General features: G+C 43.7%; 2 protein-coding genes across 8 annotated transcripts in view; one reads left to right on the top strand and one right to left on the bottom strand.

Annotated features, from left to right (window-relative positions):
- TMEM266 (transmembrane protein 266) overlaps positions 1 to 12,454 on the top strand; it is a 92,439-nt gene extending 79,985 nt beyond the window's left edge. For all 6 annotated transcript variants that reach the window (XM_053402655.1, XM_053402660.1, XM_053402657.1 and 3 more), the window contains 2 exons: positions 8,158 to 8,220; positions 11,134 to 12,454. In XM_053402655.1, the coding sequence (XP_053258630.1) occupies positions 8,158 to 8,220; positions 11,134 to 11,753 (683 nt within the window). In that variant the 3' untranslated portion in view covers positions 11,754 to 12,454. The remainder of the gene's footprint in view (positions 1 to 8,157; positions 8,221 to 11,133) is intronic.
- A 5,990-nt stretch (positions 12,455 to 18,444) lies between these two features.
- The window catches only part of ETFA (electron transfer flavoprotein subunit alpha), a 40,367-nt gene continuing 33,115 nt past the window's right edge, over positions 18,445 to 25,696 (bottom strand). For both annotated transcript variants that reach the window (XM_053402680.1, XM_053402681.1), the window contains one exon: positions 18,445 to 18,718. In XM_053402680.1, the coding sequence (XP_053258655.1) occupies positions 18,683 to 18,718 (36 nt within the window). In that variant the 3' untranslated portion in view covers positions 18,445 to 18,682. The remainder of the gene's footprint in view (positions 18,719 to 25,696) is intronic.

Here is a 25,696-nt window from a genome sequence, read left to right as displayed (position 1 = left end):
TCCAGCTGTGTTCTCTTAAAAACAAAGTCATGAAGTTGCACTGAGTGGTGCCCTGTGGTGGAAGTGCAAAGTATCGCCGATGAAACTGCTAAATATCCATCATAATGAAGTGGATGAAACTGCCTCTCTCAAAACATACTGAAGTGTGTTCATCTTTTGTGGCTAGCAGCAAAAGGATAAAATTTATATCTCCAGGCTTGCAAGAGAATTTACTATTCATTTCCCAAATTTCAGATTCCCCTGAGTATAAACATATAACTTTGCATGCCTGTACCTGAACATATGGTACTCAGAATATTCTGTGCTTGTTTGCAAAGCCCATGACTTGAGCATAGATGCTTTCAACTTGTAGAAACACAATCATTACCTAAAAAGACAAAAATGAACAAGATGGATATCGGTCATGTATGATCTAAGTGAGATTCCTGCATTGCAGAGGGTTGGACTAGAAGACCCTGAGAATCCCTTCCAACTTACATTTCTATAATTCTATTCTCCGAGTCTAATAAGACTTGTGTTTCTCATACAGGAGAAGTTGCCTAGTCCAGAATCAAATGAGGACAATTTCTTGTCTCTAAATGCCCCAATCCCTTACATTAGGAGATGCAATGGAAGAGTCGTACTGTTTATCACTTCCTGTTGTTTACAGTGTTGGCCTTGGCTGGTACACAGCTTCCATTTCTCCCTCTCCTTGAATGCATGTACAAAGAAATCCTCCCCTCCCTTTTAAATCACTTTAATTCTTATAATTCTTCCTTCAAAGGACTTGGGTACAGTGATTCCCCCCCGATGTAGAACACTCATTTCTAAAGGTCCTTCATCCCCATTTACAGTCCAGCAGTGCTAAGGGGTTCTTCTGGTGAAAGCCATCACAGCCTTGAAAATGGATTATATTTATAGACTTCTAGTATAGACTTAAGTACAGTGTCAAATCATCGTGGTTGAGGCTACTAGTCATACTTTGCATTCCGTATACCTCTGAATGCCAGTTGCTGGAGATCTTGAGGGTGAAAGCGCTGTTGAGCTCATGTCCTACCTGTGGGCACCTGGCTGGGCGCTCTGAGAACAGCATGTTGGACCAGGCGGGTCTTTGATCTGATGCAGCCGGGCTGCTCTTGGGTCCTTACGAATGTTGGCATATTGATCAGTTATTTGTATGAGTCTTGGTCAGTGAATCTATTAGAGGGTTTCCCCTAGTCCTGCTTTCCAGTGCTGCATTCTGAATAATGGATCACAGGGGTTTCCATCCAGCTGTGTGTTGCAGGTTGCCAACCTTTCCAAAAATGTTTCTGCTCCCTCGTAGCTGCAGCACCTTCAGTGTTAGCACACAGAAGGGTCCTTCACAGCCTCTCAGCATCCCTGGCCCTCCGAAGCAACGTCGACCTAGCTGTGTACGCCATTATGGCTACATGGCATTTATAGTATCAATTATGGATGACTGAAATGAAGTGTATTTTAAGAGCAGATAGCTGAAAAGCCTTGCAGTGTATTCCTAATCTGGTGGTATTGCCTTGAGCTACACTGAGGCTTCTTTTTAAACTCAGACATTATCAGAAAGCACACCTCTGACTGCAGGCATTTAAAGATCAACAGAGGCCAAAAAAGCTTTTAAAGAGCCAATGAAACCAGGAAGGCATCCATGTTCCCTTTCAGTGTCAAGTTTGATTGCCATCTTAGGAGTGCAGCTATTTTCAGGTACCAAGCGCTTAGTGGTTTGGGCCTTGTTGGGTGGAGAAAATGTGCTGCGGAAAACATCTGTTCCTTTCACCTGCAAACCACAATGTGCTGTGAAAAAGGCAAGGCTGCAGCCACAGAAACCCAGGGGGCCGTGGAGGATCTGGCTCAAAGGAATGAGCATAAATTTGTCCTCCTCCCCTCCGCCCTCCTCCTGGAACACAGTATCAAAAAGAGCACTTAAAAGGAGAGGATGCTTTTAAAGCATGTGATATGCCTCAAAGTGGGCAGATCAAGTTGCTTTTCTGCTTGGGTGTTCTTGCACTTAAAAAAAACACGTCATTTTCATATCTCCAGAGCAATGTTTTTCATCTCAGCATTGTGCAGTATCTCTCAGCATCTTACATTTATGTTGCTGAAAAATTGTAGAATTAACTCTGTTTTCCTACTGGAAAATAATGTTTTTCAAGGAAACTAAAGGGCTAATCTCTCCAAAAACTGCCCTCTGCAAAGGTTCCACAGAAAAGAGAAAAAGTTGGCTTAGAAATCCAAATTCCATGAAGCTTTGCACCTCCTCCTATTCAATATATGGGGAAATCAAAACATCTGTAACTTTTCATTTTCATAGAATTGGATGTCATTTGCAGGCATTGTAGCCCTCCTGAATGAAGAAGGCCTGTCAAATGATAAGGGAACAGATGGGTATTTGTGCTGGTCACCGTTTCCATTTTGATTCCCATGCCCCTCCAAAAAAGGAATCATCTATAACTTGTTTTCTTTTTGGCAGAACTGGATTAAGCTTGCAGGGAGCCCCTTAGAAGAGCTTGAACGCTGCCAAATGGAAGGATGGCTGTGCCTATAAGGGCAATCTTTACAGTTTGGCTGTCATTAAAAAGGGATTCACTTAATTTGTAGGCAATTTATATGGATGTAGCATAGAAGAGAGAGGTGCCCCTGGGGAAACAGCCAAATACAGAGAAATAGGATCAGGGTTTCTTTTTTTCCAATTTTTATTTTCAAAGTTTCAAAAAAACCCAATTTTTTACACATACACACACGTTTACATTAAACCATAATCCATTTCAGTACATTTATGGGGTTCCCTGAACCCCCGGACTTCCCCCCACCCCTCCCGTGGCTTCCAGAATTTAACTTCCTTTTTTACTGCATCTAATTACATTTATCTAAATTATTACACTTCAATTTTATCCTTTGTTGTTTTAAATTACAAGTGCTATGTCAATCCTGCTAACATCTTTAAATGTTTACAGTGTTATTTAATATATTCTACAAAGTTATGCCATTCTTTGTTGAATTTCTTATCCTCTTGGTGCCTGATCTTCCCGGTCAGCCTTGCCATCTCCGCCTAGTCCATCATCTTCATTATCCATTCTTCTTTCAATGGGGCTCTTTCTTCTTTCCATCCCTGGGCAAATAACATTCTTGCTGCTGTCGTCGCATACATCAACAGTAGTTTCTTAGCCTTCGGTAATTCTTCTATTATACCTAATAAGAAAGCCTCTGTTTTTTAAACAAAAATTATTTTAAACTTTCCCCCCAGATCATTATAAATCATTTTCCAGAAGGCCTTTGCTATTGTACAAGTCCACCACATATGATGGAATATACCCTCTTTAGCTTTAGCTTTACACTTCCAACATTTGTTGGTCGAATTCTTATACGTTTTCACTAGTCTTGTAGGAGTCAAATACCATCGGTACATCATTTCCATATAATTCTCCTTTAACATACAGCAGGCTGTAAATTTTAAATCCTCATTTCACAACTTCTTCCATGAAGCAAGTTGTATATTATATCCCACATCTTTTGCCCAATGTATCATTACAGATTTTACTTCCTCATCTTTTGTTTCCCATTCCAGCAAATTTTTACATTTTCAACAGAACCTTATCGTTGTTTCCCAACAGTTTTTTCTGTAACCTCGAAAAATTCTTTACCAAAACCGTCTCCTTTATCTACCCTAAAGATGTCATTTACCGTATTTTTCCATGTATAAGACGATGCTTTTGGCAAAAAAAAAAAAATAGGCAAAAATTGGTGTCATCTTAGACACGGATAGTGAGTGCAGAGGGGGCGTGTGTGATTTAAAAAAAAGCTAAACAACTTAATTTCTTAATTTTGGGTTTAAAAAAATAGTGGTCGTCTTATACATGGGGGCGTCTTATACACGGAAAAATACAGTAATTGGTGATATTGTAGCCAATCAGTTAGCAGATGTCTTATGTCTTCAAACTTGGTAAATTTCAATTGGTTTTCCTCCTCGGTTAACAACTCTATATACGTTGCTCATTCTTTTTCCACATTTATTTTTTTGACTAACAACGTTTCTAATGGTGATAACCACCATGGGGTTTTATTCCCTAATATGTTGTTATATTTTTCTCAAACAGCATAAATTGATTTTCTAACAATACAGTTTAGAAATCCTTATGAACTTTCGATTTTCCATACCAGAATATGCATGCCACCCAAATCTATTAGCATGGCCTTCTAGATCTAAAATAATCTGGATTCCTCAAAGTCATCCATTCTCATAGCCAGCAAAGACAAGACATCTCAATATAATTTTAAATCCGGAAGGGCGAATCCACCTCTTTCTTTAGCATCTGTTAGTAACTTGTACTTAATCCTAGACTTCTTCCCCTGCCAAATAAATTTAGATAGATCTCTTTGCCATTGTTTGAAGTGTCCTGTTCCATTGACTATCGGTATAGATTGAAATAAAAATAACATTCTTGGCAAGACATTCATTTTTATTACTGAGATTCTTCCCCATAACGATAACACTGGGCAACAATTTTTTACTTTTTGAATGTTGTCTAGATTTCTACAACTGATTTAGGGTATTTTTGCACTGCTGAATCAGGAAATGGCATCCGTTTCTCTCCATCAGGTCAGGTTTACTGTAAACTGAATGGTGGCCGTTGATAAAGGTAAGTACACGTAAATTGCATGTTGCTTCACCATTTTTCAAACTTCAAGGCTTGAACTTCCGTTTCTTGGAACTCCTGGAATGCTCAGCAGCAGGGAGGTCTTTCTTCAGAGTCCAACAGTAGTCAGCCAGCATGACTGCGTCCCAGCGACCCTGATACCTGGTCTCCATCTCTTTCATGTCCTGATGGAATCTCTTCCCCTGCTCGTCACTCATTGAACCCAGGTTCTCAGGAAACCGGTCCATATGTGAAAATAGGTAGTGCATCTTGACGCTCATGTTGCAGCCCAGGTTTCTGAAAGCAGTCAGCATGTTGTTGACAAGTTCTGTGTAGTTTCTGGCCTTATTGTTGCCCAGAAAGTTCATCACTACCAGAACAAATGCCTTCCACGCTTCCAATTCCACTTCGTTCATTGAGTTTCCGAACTCTGGATCTCTGATGAGCTGACGGATCTGAGGACCGTCAAAGATGCCAGCTTTCAACTTCTCCATGGTCAATCCTGGAAAAGCCTGGCACAAGTAAGTGAAGCAGTCACCATCCTTGTCCAGAGCCTTGGTGAACTGCTTGATTAAGCCGAGCTTGATGTGCAGCGGTGGGAAGAGTATTCTGTCTCTGTCCACCAGAGGGTCGTTGATGACGTTCCTTTTTTTGCAAGGCACCAATTCCTCCCGCACAGGCCAGTCCTCCTTCGTGTAATGCTGAGCACGGTCCCTACTATCCCACATGCACAGAAAACATGGGTACTTGGTGAAGCCAGACTGTTGTCCCAACAAAAAGTTCACCATCTTCAGGTGAACACAAATAAACCACTTATGCTGATCATAACCAATTTTCTCCAGCACATACTTCACTGCTTCATAGTTCTCCTTCAGTGTAGTCGAGTGAGCCAGGGGTATAGAGGCAAACTGGTTGCTGTTGTGTAGCAGAACACATTTCAGTGATCGCTTGCTGCTGTCAATGAACAGTTTCCAATCTTTGGGTTCGTACTGTGGCACTCCAAGCTTGAGCAGAAGCTGCGCAATATCTGCACAGTACACCAAGTCCTTCTCTTCTGAGAAAAAACGGAGATACTCTTGATGCCTGTTGCAGAAGAAGCTGATGCGAGCACTGTCAGAGAGGAGGTTTTTTTCCTTCTATCTGGGTGCCAACAGTTCGGCAGAGTCCTTTGACAAGCTGAGGTTGTGAACTAGATCATTCAACTCCTTTTGGGAAAATGGATGTGGAGCATCATCTTCAAGAACCATTTCTTCTTCATGTCCTTCAACACTGGAGGCATCTTCGTCACTAATGTCAGGAAGTTCTCTGAAGATAGGCACTGGAATTTCATCACAATGAGCTACAGGACGACGTGCTGATTGAAGATCAGGATACTTGAGGCTGCTCTGGTTCTTTCTGTTGATCCCAGTCACATCAACAGCGCAGAAGTAGCAGTCAGTGACATGGTTTGTCGGCTCCCTCCAAACCATGGGAAATCCAAAGTTCAGACTCCTCTTGCCATTGGTCCACCAATGTAGAGCCTTGGTGCATGCCTTGCACACCATGTGTGGCGCCCAAGCTTTATCCTGGTCACCAAGTTTAATACCAAAATAAGCATGGTAAGCAACTTTATGCTTTGCCGCACCAATATATGGAAGATTTCAAGGTTTTATGATTTCAAACTGATCCCTTTTCGACATAATCACCCAGAACTATCGGACCTGAATACTTCTTGTCATTAAAATAATCATTTCCAATCAAAACAATTATTCAACATGGCATTTTACCCCCACCAACTTCTTCTAAAATGCTCCACACAAGCGTACATGTGAACAAAAACGTAAAAAAACGACATGTGGCCATAGCTCAAAAACTTGACCTGATTGAGCAAAACCAATGTGATTTTTGGATTCAGCGCATCAGATTCGCCCTAAATCAACTGAAAAAATGCAGACGACAAATTTGTTGTTGACCAGTGTAATATCATTCTTCCCTATATTTCCATATATATTTCTCTTAATATCATTCCAAACCTTTATATAATTATCTTTAAAGATGTTTATATTTTTTGTTGTCAACCATACCCCTAGATATTTCAGCTTCTTTTCTATCCCCAGCTCTGTTATCTGTCTCAACTAATTTTTCTTCTGTTCTGTCATATTTTTTACCACCAGTGAGGATCAGGGTGTCTTGTGCTGGGCACCTTTGAAGTTGATAGATAGAGAGTAGGGCTGGGCGATGTTAGGCTTTCAACATTGCGATGTATCACCAGCCAAACGTTGCAAGGTGGAAATGAGCTGCATTGGCCCCGTGAGGCGCAGGTGAAGAAATTGCTGCAGCTCTCGCCATGGCAGCTGAGGCGCTTTCACCCCAGCGCCTTGGGGGGTGGGGCCAGTGCAGCTGCTCAGCTGGGGGGCAGAAACTCTCCCACTCCCCCAGCTGAGCGAGCCCAATGTCTTCATTGAGGGGCAGGCAGCCACGCACCCCTGAACAGAGGTTTAAAGGAGCCCCCACTCCAGCTCCAGCTCGCTCAAGCCATAGGCAAAGTCAGGGCTCTGTTACACTTGAGGAAGCCCTGTGAACACTCCGTTGGCAGGGGTCCCTCAGTCTTGAGGAGTTGGGGGGCAAGCAAGCTGCCTCTGTAGCCTGTTTTTCCCTTGCTTGCTAGGCACCGGAGGCAGAGGGACTCAGCAGTTTCACCCACAATATACCACCAGGTGAAACTGCCATCACAGTCTGGCCCTCATACCAGTATCGATGCATCACCCAGGCCTAATAGGGAGAATTAAAAGGGATTTGCTTCCTTCCCTGTGGGTTTGGGAGGTGATGAATTTGTTATGAAAATGGCACATATTGGACAGGTGCCCCTGGGAAAGTAACCAGCATAATTTCAGAAGCGTGGGTGTAGGAGCTGGGGTGCTATGATGAATGAAGAGCTACACTTGTGTTCTGCTCACTTGGCACCAAAAATCGTGGCCCAGAAGCAGAAGGATTTGTGTGTTTGGCATTTTCCAAGGCAGCAGTACTAGCACAACTAGCACAGAGACCGGAACAGACAGGAGCAAGGTGGTGCATTATGTCAGGTCAACATCCCTTCTTTAAAACACAGTGATTGTAGAAGTCTGATAAAACATTCCCTCTGATTTGACCTGTCAATCATGCAAATGCTCCCCCTCACGCACTGTTTTATTTTCCTCCTTTGTCAAGAAATATTGCTTTGAAGCTGTTTCTCTCTTACACATCTTGCATGGAAGTAATCCTTGTAGTCGAATATATGCTCACCACCATGTTTGGCACAAGTACTCTTTCATTTCATATTTCACACACGATTTGTGCCTTTCTGCTCTCTTTTTTTTCTTTTTTCTTTTGGATAACCAAGTGTAGCCCTCAAACATCACATGAGGAACTCACAATTTTGTGTTTTGAAAATGCTGTGTGAAATAGGATTCTGAGTTTCTTCCCATAATGGCATTATGGGACCATGTGCTGGAGAACTTAATCTAGTACATGATTGGAATTTTTCTGTTGACATTTCCCCCATTTACATTCACAGAGACCATGGTCAAAGACGATATGAACAACTACATCAGTCAGTACTACAATGAGCCCAGTAGTGGTAAGTTTGAATTCTAGAAACTAAAGAGGCTTGCTGCCGTTTCTCAGCAAGTGAGCCAGAGTCAGGCCACTGGTCTGTCTGGCTCAGCATTGCTGACGCTGAGAGGTTGGGGGGTCTCCGGGATTTCAGCCTCTCCCAGGGCTTTCTCAGTCAGACTTGCTGCATGCAGAGCAGATGTCCCACCACTGTGATGTGGTTACTGATGCTGAAGCAGGTTTTGAACCTGCGCAGGCTTCAGGTGAAGAAGGCTCCAGTGAGAGGCTTAATTCTAAAACTAGAATCCGTGTCCCTTGAGCTGACCTCAGAAGGGCATCACCTGACTTCTCCACACAGAATGAGGCAGGTTATAGTAGCCAAGGGAAAGCATTCCACATGTTGGCTTCCTACAGTAGTACCTCAGAAGTCAAACAGAATCCATTCCAGAAGTCCGTTCAACTTCCAAAACGTTTGGAAACCAAGGAGCAACTTCTGATTCCAAAGAATGTTCACAAACCAGAACACTCACTTCTGCGTTTGTGGCGTTCAGGAGCTAAAGCATTCGACTTGCAAGGTGTCTGCAACCCAAAGTAGGGCTGTATTTTGTGACTGGCCCCTGGAAACTGCAAAGTGCTCTTCTTTAAGCCCTCCTGCCGAATCTATTTCTCCTTCTCCTCCCTTCCGGTAGAAACATTCATGTCTGCCCATATTGGGAATGGGAATATGTTGATCAGCTCCCATCCGCCTCAGTCAATATGGCCAGTGGTCAGGGATGGTGGGAATTGGAGTCCCATCTAGTACAGTGCCGCTGAGCAAGCTGTCTGATTCCAGCAGATCTTGCAACCAACTTCACCCAACTGCCCACCCACCTAGCAGCTTGGAAGAACACAAGCCCTCTTAAAATCTGCACCTCCCTGTGCAATCCACTCTGTTGTATTGGCATAGGAAGGTTTCATGCCATGTCAAACCTTTCATCTTCCAGCACATCCTTACGGATGCCCTTTAAACATCTGGTAGCAATTATTATTCAAGGGCTTCAATATTACTGATTTTTTTGTTTTTATATTGTTGCAAACTGCTGTGATATATATTTATGATAAAGCATTATATAAATATTTTTATATATAAAGTAATTAATTAAATAATTAAAGTTTCATTTTGGTGACTGCTGGCCATTAGTAGTTTCTTACTCATTGTTTGTGAATATATTTGGGGGGGGCGGGATACGCAGCAACATGATTCCATACCCAGACGTGCAAGTCTGTTCTCCATGGGAATCAGTGGAGGCGGTAGAGTTCTGATTCCTTTCCATGGGGCTTGCAAGGGAAACTTCCTAGGTGTCGGAAGCTGCCTCACACTTAGTCGGACCACTGGTCCCTGTAGCTCCCTCTTGTGTATCCTGACTAGCAGCGACTCGCTAGGGTTCAAGACTGAGGACACATACAGCTCTCCTTGGAGATGACAGGATTTGAATCCAAGACCTTCTGCATGCGGAGCAGATGCTCTGCCAGTGAACTATGATCCTTCCAGCTTGTTTCTGCCCTGGGCTTCTGGAAGCCTGTGGGCTGGACAGCAGGAGGCCTCCCTTGGAAGCAAACAGTAATGTTTTAAGATTCAGGTGTACTTTGAGGTCTAAATATTTTATTTTTCAAAATGCAGCATCTCAAATGGAAACGAGGGAAAGCAGCTCCCCTATGGGGAGGAAACTGATGATAGGTCATGCTGATGTCCTTTTAAAGGGGTTAAGCTGAATGAGTGAAGGATAAAATAACTTGACACTAGAGAAGACCAATGTTAGTCTAGTGGTCACTGGGTCATACTTGAAATGGACTTCATTCTGAAACTGCCGCACCACTTCATGCACACATAACCCTTTATTCATGTTATTAAAAAGTAGAAAGCATATATTCGAAACAGCTTTCCTGATTTGTGGAGCGGGAGTTGGGTGGAACTCCATTTTTAAAAAGCAGAATTTTTAATTTGCAAATTAACATCATAAATACATTTTATTTTATCCTAAATAATAATATATTTTAACAGGCACCTGCATCTATATCTCACAAATGCAGGGCACGGATGCAAGCTACAGAAAAGTTGAGGTGTCTTTTGTGTGTTTTTATTATACCTGGTATGAGATGGAAGGAACCTGTAAATCTTGCAACCAAAACCCTCAGATTCTGTTAATTGTGTAAATTAAGAAAGTAAGAGGCAGCCCTCACAGTCACACTCGCCTCTTTGCCAGGACTTTGCTGATCCAGAAATTCCCCCCATGTCGGCCTTTCCCTGGAACAACCTGCCTGTGTTTTGAGGTCTCCAGGGAAGGCTCTTGTCCTGAGGTCCTGCTTGTGGCTCCGCGTGAGAAGAGGAGGCTGGGCTCCCTGCGCCAGTGGCCTGGATCCAGCCAGGATTTCAACCAACATTTTATGTAGCTCTTTATAGTAAAAAAATCTCTTTAAGTGGTTTACATGTAAACTTTTTAAAAACGTCCTAAAAGCTAAAGCAGTGTACAAAACAGAAAATTAAAATGCTAAGAGTTTGAGTTCAGAAAAGCCTGGGCAAACATTTAGGTTTTTAAGAGGTGTTTAAAAGTCATTACTTTAGGAATGGCTGTTTATTGTTTACTGCCCTGATACCTTTTGATGAGGGGTGATTCATAAATATCTTAATACATATAAATAAATAAATAAATTTATAAATCATCCTAATAAAGAAGTGATAACATGTGACTGTTACCTGTTTGTATCTCTGTGAAATCTGCAATTCCAAAAACAACTTCCAAGGTTCACAGATCTTCCCTTAGTGGGTGGTGCTTTTTGTAGCATAGGGTTAGGGGCAGTGGGGTAAGTTTGGAGAACCAGCACAGGAGGGGGGGGGCAAGTGGTGGCCTGAATAAAGCTGCTGCTGTAACACTTTCCCCCTTCTGCTGTGTGCCTGTAGACAGTGGTGTTCCAGAAGGAGCCATCTGTGTCATTACGACGGCTGCGATTGACGTGCACCACCCCAACATCTCCTCCGACCTCTTCACAGTGGACGTGCCCATGAAGATGATGGGGAGCAACGGGACTTCCGCCAGCGTTGCCTCAGGCAGTGTCTCCAGGTCCACAGACAGCTCCGTCACCAGAGCCCAGAGTGACAGCAGCCAGACCTTTGGCTCTTCCACGGACTGCAGTACAACCCGGGAGGAGTCCTCTGAGTATTGCCCCTTGGAGAGGGCTTGCCATGTAGCCAAACGTGATCAGGTAGATTCTTCTTCCACCCACAGCAGAGTCAACAATGCCGTGGTGCAAGAACTGCTGTCATCCTTGTCCGACGATTCCTGCTTGACGCAAAAAGGACTGGATCCGGTCAACCTTAAACTGCCAAGCCCATCAGGGTCTACCAAAGCCAGCCCAGAACTGGAGCACCGAGTGAACATTTACAACAGGAAGAACCAAGAAAGCTTTGGTATGTTTCAGATAAAGCCGGTAATCCACTTTCAGCAGAATACGCCTGTGATCGACAAGTATACGCCTTTGGAATCCAAAGAGCAAAAGTTAAACAGGGTCCCAGATTCATAGTCCTTTTGCTGCCATTGGGGTTATAAAAAAATAAAGGAGATGCTTTGCAAGGGAGACATACTAAAGCTTTAAATGGGGCTGCCGGAACCAACCCCCGGGTGGGTATTTTGCGTGGATCGGAATGAGTTAAATATTCTTTTAAATAGGGGGGGAAATGCATGAGTTGTGAGAGAGCCAGCATGGAAAATTTGACATTTCTACCCCCTGAAGTCCTGGCTGAAGGGATGGGGGCAGAGACCCATAATGTTAAAACAACGACCTCAAAGATGTATAGATTCTTAATGCGGTTTTTTTAAAGAAGCAGACACAAATCACACAGTTTTTAAGGAATTCTGGACAATCTTCTATCAGGTCAGGTTTCAGCAGGGTATATGATACAAGCGGATGTAAACTTCTCTCCTCCTCTTTCTTACAATCTCCCTTTATATGTGACAACTGCAAACCCCTTTGTATAAAGATGGCAAATATTTTTGTTCTTCCTGAGGAGAAAACAAAAACATTTTTCAGGGAGTACTTTGAATGATGCAGATCAAAGAAATTTTAAAAAAGTGATCTTTTTATTTTTAGCATGAACTTTGGGAAGAAAATATTTTGACAAAATTAAAAGTTGTCGTCTCCAAGACAACAGAGTAAAAATGGACATTTTACAAATATGGTTTTAATTAAAAAGAATTTTTTTATATTAAAAAATCCTAAATGCATGATGCTTCATTTTTTAAAAAATACTTGAAGCCTACTTTGGTGTGATATGTAGTGGGTGGGTGTGGGTGTTGTCTTTTGTTTTTTAAAACAGCCGAAAGCAGCAGTGGGTCCCCTGTGGCACTCGCATGATCCTGGGCTACAGTTCCATCATCCCATTGGCCACGCTGCCTGGGCAGATGGGAGTTTTGTCCCACATCAGCATCTAAAGAGCCACAGGTTGGCCCCTCCGGTGCTAAAGCAGGCAATGTCATTTCATGTTAGACATTTGTTTAGCTCTCCTTTCTACATTAGGGGGTGGGGTCTTTTCAGACCATTTGATGTGGCTTATTCTTATGGAGGGAGGAGTGGTAGCCATGTAACTCTTATGCCTATCCTGCCATGTCTTGGAGGAGAGATTATCAGCAAGCATTGGCCATGGCTCCTTATTCCCAAGTTCAGAAGTGGCGGGTGCTGACATGACAGAACCAAAATGGGCCCCCTGAGCAACAATAGGATTGGTATCTGCATGCTGAGGGTAATCCAGAAATTTGCAGAAATACAGCAATTTATTTTTTTTAAGGAGGGAGGGATAACAAAGAAAAAACCCAAACTTCCCAATAAGGAATGCTCAGAAGCCACAGACAGTTGAGTGCTACTTAGAAAAGAAAAATGGAGGCTGGAAGGAATAACTGGGAGGGGGGCATTGCTGGCTGGAACCCTGAACTGGAGCACTCCTATTGAAAGGCAATGATACACCACCACATTTTGTTGCAGGCCCCATTTTTTCCGAATTCCTGTACAGGGATGGCTGGGGGGCAACAGTGGGGCAGGGTTGTCTCCATGACCTGCTTCCCAGATGCTTCTGGCTGTTGGAAACAGGAAGCTTGAAAGTGAATGATCCAAGGGCACCCTTCTTACGGTGAGAATGTGAACAATTTGTTTTCAAAATATTGGTAGATAAGGAATTATTTTATACCCACTAACTCCAGATAGTTACCAAGCCTATGAAGACTACCTAGCTGCTTTCCCCTCTAAATAACACATGGCTAGAAGGATTGATTCCTCTTCTTATAAGGGCAGTAGTATTTCTTTTCTTGCTCCGAAGGTAGATGAGGCCACCCGCTTGCTGAAGCGAAGTCTGCTCTGTGTCTGCATGGCAGCTGTCTCCTTGAGCATTTCTGACACTGTATTTTCAAAATCATTTCTTGTGGGTGACCTGCAGATCCCCCACTCATTTCTTTGACCTTTACATCTTCTACTTCAGGAACCAAGATGAACCAATATAGGAAAATAGGAAGCTATCATAAGTCTACCAAGCTCAGCATTGTCCATACTGAATAGAAGCAGCTCTTTGGTGCTTCAAACGGGACAATGCCAGATCAGCAAGGATATTATATTGAGCCAACTTGTGCTTCACCACCTCGCACAGAAAGTATGTGATACCCGCAGCTGAATCTAATGGTATTTGCTGTATCTTTGCCTGGAGGTACAAAGTGGTTGTAACTTTGATGGCGGTTATCCCCTTCCTCTGCAAGACAGATGCTATTTTGAAGATGGGAGTTGCCCATGAAGCTGAGAGGTCTTGAGCAAGTCAAAAGCTAGACCGGCAGATGGGCTCAGAGGCTCAGCAGCTGGAGGCAGTATCTGGCAATGCTCCAGTCTGTCCCCTATGGCGGTTATTATTTTTAATACTTCTGTAAAGCAGCTAAAAGGGATCCTGCTTTTCCAGTCACATCAGGACACCAGTAGCTTGTTTTTATGCTGTTGACAGTGATCTGTGCTTAGCATTAGGAAGTGCTGAAGTGTGTGTTGGGCTGGGGCTTGCGTAAAGATGGAGGCTGGGGCAAAGCTATAGCTATCTCTGCTCCTTTCTTATGCTGGAGGACTCAGGTGGTTTTTTGCCAGTTTTTATTAGGAAAAAAATCTGTTCATGCTGGATTCACACAGGAAAAATCTGATTCCTGTGGCTCTTTTGTAAATTACTGTAAATTCCACATACTGTTGTTTAGTTGTTTTTACTCATAAAAATGACACAAAACGGAAATACACAAAAATCACTTACTATAAACACAAATCAATAAAAACTTTTTAAAAACAAGCAAATGAAAGACGCAGCAGATCATGCGCCACCAAAAGAAGCCACAAATACTAAGAAAAACCCTTCAAACTAAGGGCCAAAAGTCTGGGTAAAAAGGAAAGTTCCTGCCTTGCACCTAAAGCTAAATGAAGATGGGCTAGGTGAGCTCTGGAGAGAGCATTCCACAGGCAGGGAGCCAGCAGGGAGAAAAGGTCCACACTTGTGTTGCCACCCTCCAGACCTTCTGAGAATGACCATGCAGAAGGGCCTCAGGTGACCAGTACAGGGTCCAGGCTGGTTCGCGTGGCTAGAAGCGACCCTTGAGGTATAGGTCAAAACCAGCACTTTAAATTCATCCCAGAAATTAACTGGCAGTGCAGTCAGGCCAGGATTAGTGAGTAACCTCCTGTCAAAATTCTGCATCAGCTGCAGTTTCCAAGTCATCTTCAACACATTGCTGTAATCTAACCTAGAGGTTACCAGAGCCTATATAGACAACAGAAGTTGGGTTAATCCCTGTCCAGATAGGGGTGTAGATGCCCACCAACCAAAGGCCACGAGCCTCAAGTGATAGTGATTGACCCAGCAGCACACCTTTAGCTACATCTGCTCCTTCAGAAGGACTTGCAGGCCACATCCCATCCATGCAGTCAAAATAAATTAAAAAATTGTCCAGTAGCACCTTAGAGACCAACTAAGTTTGTTCTGGGTATAAGCTTTCGTGTGCACGGCTACCTACCTGAATCCATCCATCCAATTTAGGGAACCACCCACTAACAGTGCCTCTGCCTTTTCTGGATTAAGCTTCAATTTATTAGCTCTCATCCAGTTGAAGACAGGCCAGTGGACTGCCATTATAAAGGCAGAGAATTATAAAGAGAGGAATCATTTTTTCTCCCTTTTAATTTTCAGCTGATGTCTCATGAAGCTGGAAGGAATTGCCGATATAAACTGGCTGAACACAGATGGAGCATTATATAGCTTTCTATACGGTGGAACCTCCTTGCACAATATCAATGATTCCTTTCATAGCTCACCTACACATTCTGTAACTAAATGCCTCCAATAGCCTACCAGGGAATATTCCTATCTAGCTCCTAGTGGCTTGAATCATTTATCACAGCCAGATACAGCTTTGCAGGACCAACACCATTTATTGCAAACCATTCACAAGCTTCCTTTGGGCCTACATGATTGTTTTGTCCGACTCCTTTTTGCTTCTTGTCTCTTTCAACTTTGTGGTTTCTTTATCTTCTGAAGCCTAACCACCACAGACAGGCTGTCTCTAAGGCTTCTGGTCTGGTTATAGCAGCTAACCATCCTCCCCCCACCCCACCCCTCCGTGTTATGTTGGCTGTCTAATCACGTCACAATCAGATTAGATCTGCTAATAGGGTGGAAGTCACAACTCCCAGGACAGGCACCAGATCTGCCCAACTGTCATCTATTTATTAAAGATGCAGATCATGACAGAGCAGGAGATAGGAGCCCAAGGTAAAATAAAACCTAGTGACCATGCAGGCTTGGTGGAGAGGAAAACCAAGATGACAACATGCTATCCACAGGTTAAGTTTTTTCCCAAGGGCCTACAACAGACCTCTGGGCCTGCAATCCACAGCCTATTGTTAAAGCAGCTGCTGTACTGCTAGATGCACTATTTTAAGGAAGCTAGTGGCTCTAGTGATATTTTATTAAAGGAACCAGGGGAGGCCTATCATTATAAATAAATAAAAAAAGCACATACAGTGGTACCTCGGGTTACAGACGCTTCAGGTTACAAACTCCGCTAACCCAGAAATAGTACCTCAGGTTAAGAACTTTGCTTCAGGATGAGAACAGAAATCTTACGGGGGCAGCGGGAGGCCCTATTAGCTAAAGTGGTACCTCGGGTTATGAACAGTTTCAGGTTAAGAACAGACCTCCAGAACGAATTAAGTTCTTAACCCGAGGTACCACTGTATATATTCTAATTTTTCCAAGTGTTAAGAGCTTCTGTTTCAACAAGTGAACAATTGTTGCATTTCCAAACAATATTTGAAGATTAGCAGCTAAGTCTTAGAATTGTAACTACACTGAAAATGTGAACAAAGCAAATAAGCCCAAATGGTGATTGACTGTACCAGTGCATGCAAGTATATTGTGGTAAATAATTTTAGTTCTTCCCTTCCCCCACTCCAAAAAGCCCCAAACTCAAGAACTGTAAGACATATTGTTTCGAAAGGTAGATTCAACATGCCATGTATATCATAAGCAGTCATATCTTCAAACTTATGGGGGGAGGGAACCAGGAGCAAAATCCATTCTGGAAGTGGAAGCTACCTTTGTCTTTAATCTGTTTAGTCTCACGTGCTAGAACTGCAGGACAGTGCAAAATCTGTCTGCATAATTTGGACATTTTGACACAATATAATGTTTTATTATAATCAGTGCATGCAACAAAATGCATTCGCCAAACAAGCTTTCTACATTCTGCTTACACAGGAAATCCCAAAGGATTACCAACATTAATGTCATTTTAAGACACGGGGTTTGCTCATGTTTTTCTGTGTTCAGTCCTTGTCCACTGAACAACCAACAGTTGGTTAGTTGTTCCAGCACAGATCAGTATATTTCAGGGCATAGTAGATACATGTCAAGGCATGGGGAAAAGTGCCAAGTGGGGTCCTGCAGGGTTCCCGTCCTGGGCCCACCGTTGTCCAACATTTTTATAAACGACTTGGATGAAGGAATTGAGCGGGAGGGGTAGATAAATATTGCAGAAGACAGAATCAGGATTCAAAATGACTTAACAAATTGGCAAACTGGGCACAAACCAACAAAATGAATTTCAATAGGGACAAATGTAATGTTCTGCACTTGGGCAGGAAGAACCAAATTCACAAATAATGTACTTTTCCGTGTATACCCCCCCCCCACGTATAACACACACACCCCTATCTATTTTGGGGGACTAAAAATTAAGAAAATGGGAGATTGCCCAGTTGTTGAGCTTTTTTAGGGGGGGGGTTGTCGGAAATCACTCACCTGCCTGGCCGACACTTAACACTCGTGCACGTCGCAACAGGCTCCAAACGTCGTCCCCTCAATGGCAGAAGCAGCCTATTGCCCACCCAATTGCCACAGCAACATCCAATCAACACCACCCCTTGCCGCAGACACCAATAGCACGCTGCAGAACATCTCCGACTTGCGGCATCAACCAATCCCATGCCACCCCTAGCCACTAACCATTTTTAGACGACCCCAGATTTTAAACATAATTTTTCAGTTAAAAAACATAGTCTTATACACAGAAAAGTACGGTATATGAAGGGGGACACCTGGCTTGCCAGCAGTACATGTGAAAAGGATCATGGGGGCTTGGTGGACCACAAGCTTAATATGGATCAACAGTGTGATGCAGCAGCTAAAAAAGCTATTCTAGGCTGCATCAACAGAAGTCTAGTGTCCAGATCAAGGGAAGTAATGTCTCACTCTATTCTGCTTTGGTCAGATCACTCTTGGAGTCCTGTGTCCAGTTCTGGGCACCACAATTTAGGAAGGATGTTCACAAGCTGGAACGTGTGCAGAGGAGGGCAACCAAGATGATCAAGGGTCTGGAAACCAATCCGCATGAGGAGTGGTTGATGGAGCTGGGTATGTTTAGCCATACCCAGATATGATAGCCATCTTCAAATATCTCAAGGGCTGTAACATGAAAGATGGAACAAGCTTGTTTTCTTCTGCTTTGGAGGGCAGGACTTGGCTTCAAATTACAAGAAAGGAGATTTCTTTGGGAGGTTTTTAAGCAGAGGTTGGATGGTCGTCTGTCATGGATGCGTTAGTTGAGATTCCTGCACTGCAGGTAGGTGGACTAATGACCCTCTAGGTCCCATCCAACTCTGATTCTATGATTCATGGGGATTCCTCTTCACATAAGTACAACACAAAATGTATCCGATGCATATTTTATTACAGAATTAGAAAGTCTTCATCAAATAGCTTGTAGTCAAAAGGGAACTAAAAAGGCAAAAACAATGTATATTACAAGGCATTCAGATTATCACCTAGAACATACAATTTTGGCAACAGATCACCAGTTATTACATTTTTTGTTTCATTTAAAAATAATTGTTTAAAATGATCATTTCAAAGCTGGTCACATTCATTTCTGCCCGAATACTTGAGGTTTTCACTTTTTCAATGCCGCTGTCAATTCAGGAACAACCTGAAAAAGCCATAAAAGCAGCTAAATTTAAATATGCAAAGAACTGGAACATCTTAGAAGTGTTATGAAAGCTTAAGAAACATGTTTAAGCAGCTAAACCTAAGCACATTTGGATGACCTTAAAAACAAACAAACCACCACGTGTTGACCAACAGCAAGCTCAAGGTATTGTATGCTTGTTCTGCCCGTCACAGATGCAAAAGGTGTATGGCTGCTGATCGCGATGCTCAAGATCAGCAGGATGACTGAACATGAAGACTTCTTTCTGCACTGGGCTCTAAAGCCTGTCCCAGCTGCAGCCAAGAAAAAAACCCCTTTAGAGCAGGTTGCTAAATCCAGACTCACCTAGTGGCAGTGAGAGTGGCTATTGGGCAGAGATGATGGGAGCAGTAACTGGACAACAACTGGAAGGCCACAGGTTCCCCACTCCCTGCTTTAGCATGCAATGCTGAAGTCTTTCTTTAAAAAAGCCAACAAATTACGGCATAGCCAAACTTTCATTTCAGCTGATTTATAAAGCTCAGAACTGTTGCTGTAGAATGTTGTAAAAATTTTATGTGAAAAACAGAGTTCTGATTTTATTTCTCTAGTTTTGAGAAGCCAAAGAAGCACTAAGCAAGCAGTCCACTTTATTTCAAATGCAACTTTGTGGTGGGATGTGCAAAGTCAGGCCATGAAGGCAGACAGAAGAGCTCATTTAACTAAGCCGGTGTTTCAGAGGGACAGGTGCCAGCACCTTGGCACCTGCAGCAGATCTGTCACTTAACTGAGCTCTGCCCATGCTGCACGGTGATTCTTACTAGTCTTCTGAAGAGCAGCAATCCATGAAAACAGGTGGTGGATTGGCCTACGGACTACACCTGAAATGCTACCTAGTAAATATCAGTTACCTTCTCTTTCCAGCGGCTGTAGGACGCCCTCACTCAGCAAGATCCCAGCTGATGAATAAAGCCTCTCAATTATTTAAGAGATCTACATTTCCATTAGGTGGAAATAATGTGGTCGTACAAAATTTATTAAGGAAATTGTCTACATGTTGTTTCTTCCGAATGTCACTTTGTCTCCAGCTTATTAAAAGGCCCATGTTTACTGCCAAGCAGACAGGCATTAGTTCAGGAATAGCATTAAGGGCTGGCAGGGTTTCTGCCGCCTCTCCTCCATCTATATACCACCAGGCACCCATGCCAGGGGCACAGATTACATGCTAGGAGAACCCCAAAGGGGGAGGAGAGAAAAAGACTGAGACGGCAAGCGGCCGTTTCAGCAGCACAAGAAAGCATTTTCAAACACAAAATATAAGATGGCATGAAATAAATGTCAGCACTGTTTCGTTCTGGGAAATTCACACTCTTGTCACTTTACATAACAAACTAAGCCAATCTTAGATTTGGTGTAAGCCATTTCACTCTTCCTTATATATTAGTGTTTACTTTAGTAACATTCTGTAATGGGTGAAGCCAACTGATTAAGATTTAGGAAGACATAACATAGATTGTAAAAAAAATAAAAATGAATGTGATCCACTGAGGCCAGCGTGATATGGGGTTGACCCAGTGGGAGTCCTTTGCTTTCCTTACTACTGGAGATGAATTTAGACACCAAGGCACATACCAAACGGAAGCTTCCAGCTTTTTGTTATTAACATGTAGAGAGAGGGAATTGTGACTACCAACCAAAATCCATTTGCCCCAACCACAGCTCAGCCATGTCTTCAGAGCTGAAGAGCAAGGTAGCAAGTCTGGCTTGCTGGAATCTCAGCCCTAGCCAGCTTGCCCTGCCCAGGAAATTCTAGGGGAAATCCTTGGAGGCAAGAGGTCAGACAAGGAAATGCCCCTTCTATGGAGTGCAGCCCAGTCCCCTACCTGACCAGAGCTGACCTAGTGGTGTGTGTCCAGTAAAGGTAAGAGACCCCTGGACGGTTAAGTCCAGTCAAAGGCAACTATGGATTGCAGCGCTCATCTCGCTTTCAAGCCAAGGAAGCCGGCCTTTGTCCACAGACAGCTTTCCAGGTCATGTGGCCAGCAGGACTAAACCGCTTCTGGCGCAACGGAACATCGTGATGGAAACCAGAGCACACAGAAACGCTGTTTACCTTCCCGCCGCAGTGGTACCTATTTAGCTACTCGTGCTGGTGTGCTTTCAAACTGCTAGGTTGGCAGGAGCTGGGACAGAGCAATGGGAGCTCACCCAGTCATGGGGATTTGAACCGCCAACCTTACAACTGGCAAGCCCAAGAGGCTCAGTGGTTAAGACCACAGCGCCACCCGCCCAATAATCTAGCCTGATGTGGCCCTTCCAGGAGCACATTTAAGAACTAAAGAGGTGGAATTGTTTAACAGAGGGACAAGCCATCACATACAGACTAAGCCTTAAGATACCTGACTGCCGATTATTAAGTCCAGCAACTGGAGGAACGTGTAGCTACGCTCCAAAGAATTAGAGAGCTGGAGCTCTTCTTGGAAGCAACAGAGCACACCATCTCCACCAAGGAGGAGACGGGAATCCCCTGAGAAGGAGGCTAGTTCACCAACACAGGAGCCAGATATATGGAGAAACGTGACTCAAAGAAGTAGGAGGCCCAGGGTTCGCTCTGAATGTTTAGAAATACACAATCACTTTGAGGTCCTCCCCCCTAGCATGGAAGACGAAGAGCAGACTCCATTTGAGGATCTCTCCCTCATTACAGTCGATCAGGTATATGAAGACGAGCAGCAAAGTCAGTCCTCAGGGAATGTGCAGGCGACCTTGGAACGGATAGCTCACGGAAGAACCCCGACCAGACCTAAGAGGAGGCGTGTAGTGGTGATAGGGGATTCCCTACCGAGGGGAACAGAAGCAGTGATCTGTGGGCCTGACAAGATGTCTCGGGAAGTGTGCTGTCTCCCCGGGGCTAAGATCCAAGATGTAACTGAACGACTGCAAGGAATCATAAAACCCACTGACAAATACCCCTTCCTCTTGGTTCATGTGGGAACCAATGACACTGCAAGCAATAGCCTCCAGAAGATCAAAAGAGATTACGAGGCTCTGGGCAGGAAACTGAAGCAATTAAATGCACAAATTGTCATCTCATCTGTCCTCCCAGTTGAACGACGTGGCCCAGGGAGAGAGGGAAAAATAGTGGAAGTGAACAACTGGCTTCGCAAATGCTGTAAACAGGAACGGTTTGGATTCTTAGATCACGGAATGCAGTTTCTTGAAGATGGACTTCTGGCAAGCGATGGGCTGTACCTCACAACGGTTGGGAGGAATGTTTTTGCAAAAAATCTCAGAAACCTCATCAGGAGGGCTTTAAACTGACTAATGTGGGGGAGGGAGACAGTGCTCCTGAAGGTAGGAGTCTATCAATTGATGAAGATGATCATCCAAATGTCATAGACCGAATGGAGCAAACAGCACGCAGACCTAGTGGTGGGAGGAAAAAATCCTTAAATAAGAGACACGGGGGAATGATTAATGGACTTCAATGTCTGTACACTAATGCGCAAAGCATGGGAAATAAACAAGATGAGCTTGAGCTCTTGGTACAGCAAACTAAATATGACATAATAGGCATCACTGAAACCTGGTGGGATAAGTCCCACGATTGGAATGTAATAATGGAGGGATACAATCTATTTCAGAGAAACAGACCAGACAAGAAAGGAGGAGGAGTGGCGTTATATGTCAGGGATGTGTATACCTGTGAAGAGATCCAAGATTTAGAACCTCAAAGCCAAAGTGAGAGCATTTGGGTCAAAATTAAGGGAGAGAAGAATAACAGTGACCTCATTGTGGGAGTTTACTATAGATCCCCAAGCCAAACGGAGGACATAGATGATGCCTTCCTGGAACAGATGGCCAAGCATGCAAAAGGAAGGGAGATAGTAGTAATGGGGGACTTCAATTACCCGGATATTTGTTGGATGTCAAACTCAGCCAAGAGCATAAGGTCAAACAGATTCCTCACTGGCCTTGCAGACAACTTCATTGTCCAGAAAGTGGGAGAAGCAACAAGAGGAACAGCCATTTTAGATCTGGTCCTAACCAATGTTGATGACCTGGTTAGTGGGGTAGAAGTGGAAGGATCATTAGGCGCGAGTGATCATGCTCTTCTGAAGTTTACTATACAGCGGAAAGGAGCAGCCAAGCATACTAGGACTCAATTTCTCGACTTTAAGAAAGCCGACTTCATAAAACTTAGGGAAGTGCTGGGTGAGATCCCATGGACAGTAATACTAAAAGGAAAGGGAGTTCATGATGGCTGGGAGTTTGTTAAGAGGGAGATAGTAAAAGCACAACTTCAGGCAATACCAATGAGACGGAAACATGGAAGGTGCCTAAAGAAGCCAGGGTGGCTATCTAAAGAACTTTTAACTGAGTTAAGATTAAAAAAGGATGTGTACAAAAAATGGAAAAGGGGGGAAACCACCAAAGAGGAATTCAAACAAATAGCCAGCACGTGTAGACACAAAGTCAGAAAAGCTAAAGCACAGAATGAACTCAGGCTTGTTAGAGAGGTTAAAAGCAACAAAAAAGGCTTTTATGGGTATGTTCGTAGCAAAAGGAAGAACAAAGAAACAGTGGGGTCACTCAGAGGAGAAGATGGTGAAATGCAAACAGGGGACACAGAAAGGGCTGAACTCCTCAATGCCTTCTTTGCCTCAGTCTTCTCCGATAAAGAAAACAATGCCCGACCTGAAGAATTTGGAGCAAATGATTCAACAGAGGAAACACAGCTCAGAATAACTAAGGAGATAGTACAAGAATACTTGGCTAGTCTAGATGTATTCAAGTCTCCAGGGCCAGATGAACTGCATCCAAGAGTATTAAAAGAACTGGCAGATGTGATCTCAGAACCACTGGCAGTCATCTTTGAGAATTCCTGGAGAACAGGCGAAGTCCCGGCAGACTGGAGGAGGGCAAATGTTGTCCCTCTTTTCAAAAAGGGGAAAAGAGAGGACCCAAATAATTACCGCCCAGTCAGTCTGACATCAATACCAGGGAAGATTCTGGAGCAGATCATTAAGCAAACAGTCTGTGAGCACCTAGAAAGGAATGCTGTGATAACCAATAGTCAGCATGGATTTCTGAAAAGTAAGTCATGTCAGACTAACCTGATCTCGTTTTTTGACAGAATTACAAGCCTGGTAGATGAAGGGAACGCAGTGGATGTAGCCTACCTTGATTTCAGCAAGGCATTTGACAAGGTGCCCCATGATATTCTTGTAAAGAAGCTGGTAAAAAGCGGTCTTGACTATGCTACCACTCAGTGGATTTGTAACTGGCTGGCTGACCGAACCCAAAGGGTGCTCATCAATGGTTCCTCTTCATCCTGGAGAAGAGTGACTAGTGGGGTGCCACAGGGTTCTGTCTTGGGCCCGGTCTTATTCAACATCTTTATCAATGACTTGGATGATGGACTCAAGGGCATCCTGATCAAATTTGCAGATGACACCAAACTGGGAGGGGTGGCTAACACCCCTGAGGACAGGATCACACTTCAAAACGACCTTGACAGATTAGAGAACTGGGCCAAAACAAACAAGACGAATTTTAACAGGGAGAAATGTAAAGTATTGCACTTGGGCAAAAAAAATGAGAGGCACAAATACAAGATGGGTGACACCTGGCTTGAGAGCAGTACATGTGAAAAGGATCTAGGAGTCTTGGTTGACCACAAACTTGACATGAGCCAACAGTGTGACGCGGCAGCTAAAAAAGCCAATGCAATTCTGGGCTGCATCAATAGGAGTATAGCATCTAGATCAAGGGAAGTAATAGTGCCACTGTATTCTGCTCTGGTCAGACCTCACCTGGAGTACTGTGTCCAGTTCTGGGCACCACAGTTCAAGAAGGACACTGACAAACTGGAACGTGTCCAGAGCAGGGCAACCAAAACGGTCAAAGGCCTGGAAACGATGCCCTATGAGGAACCGCTAAGGGAGCTGGGCATGTTTAGCCTGGAGAAGAGGAGGTTAAGGGGTGATATGATAGCCATGTTCAAATATATAAAAGGATGTCACATAGAGGAGGGAGAAAGGTTGTTTTCTGCTGCTCCAGAGAAGCGGACACGGAGCAATGGATCCAAACTACAAGAAAGAAGATTCCACCTAAACATTAGGAAGAACTTCCTGACAGTAAGAGCTGTTCAACAGTGGCATTTGCTGCCAAGGAGTGTGATGGAGTCTCCTTCTTTGGAGGTCTTTAAGCAGAGGCTTGACAACCATATGTCAGGAGTGCTCTGATGGTGTTTCCTGCTTGGCAGGGGGTTGGCCTCGATGGCCCTTGTGGTCTCTTCCAACTCTATGATTCTATGATTCTAGCAGCTGACTCCTATGGGCCGAGGTCCCTTTGGCCCCCCCCAAAAAATATTTGAGAGGGCCAGAACCCCCCCCCCAAATTGATGGACATTGCCACTCAAATGCTGTGCATATGGTGTATCTTGTGATCGATTGGGGTGGGGTTTACCTGTGACCCCCCATTTTATTCAAGATTGCACCCTTGCTGCCTGTTCCTTCACTGCCACAGTTGCCAAAGAGATTTTGACACTTTTCTCAATTATTGAGGTGGGGTAGCACAGTATAGATCCAGGTAAAACAGGTGCCAGTGGAATTTATGTGGTTGGGGCAATAGTGCCAGAAATAATACGTACCCTCTGTTTCCAAAGTGCCACCTTAGCCCAGTCTAGGGGTGTGGACCTTTTTTGGCTCTGGTTTACCTTGCCTCACCCAACAGGCCAACTTTGACGGGTGGTCAGGGCAACCCACTTGTCAGATACATGATGTCACATGATTCTATGATTCTATGATTCTATGATTCTATGACATGATTTATCATCATCATCATCATCAAGTGAGTTGTCCCACCCACCTGTCAAAATCATTGCCCAGCAATCAGAGATTAAAAGGAGTGTGGGAGTGCCTGGGAAACATTTTGCAGGGTTCCTTGAAGCAGCCTTTTCTCCCACTTCCTTTAAAGATGTTTTAAGGCAGGGAG

This window comes from Podarcis raffonei, chromosome 9 (genome assembly GCF_027172205.1).
Source record: "Podarcis raffonei isolate rPodRaf1 chromosome 9, rPodRaf1.pri, whole genome shotgun sequence".
Lineage (NCBI taxonomy): Eukaryota > Metazoa > Chordata > Lepidosauria > Squamata > Lacertidae > Podarcis > Podarcis raffonei.
The sequence above is the reverse complement of the archived record's forward strand: the minus strand, read 5'-3'. Positions and strand labels throughout refer to the sequence as shown.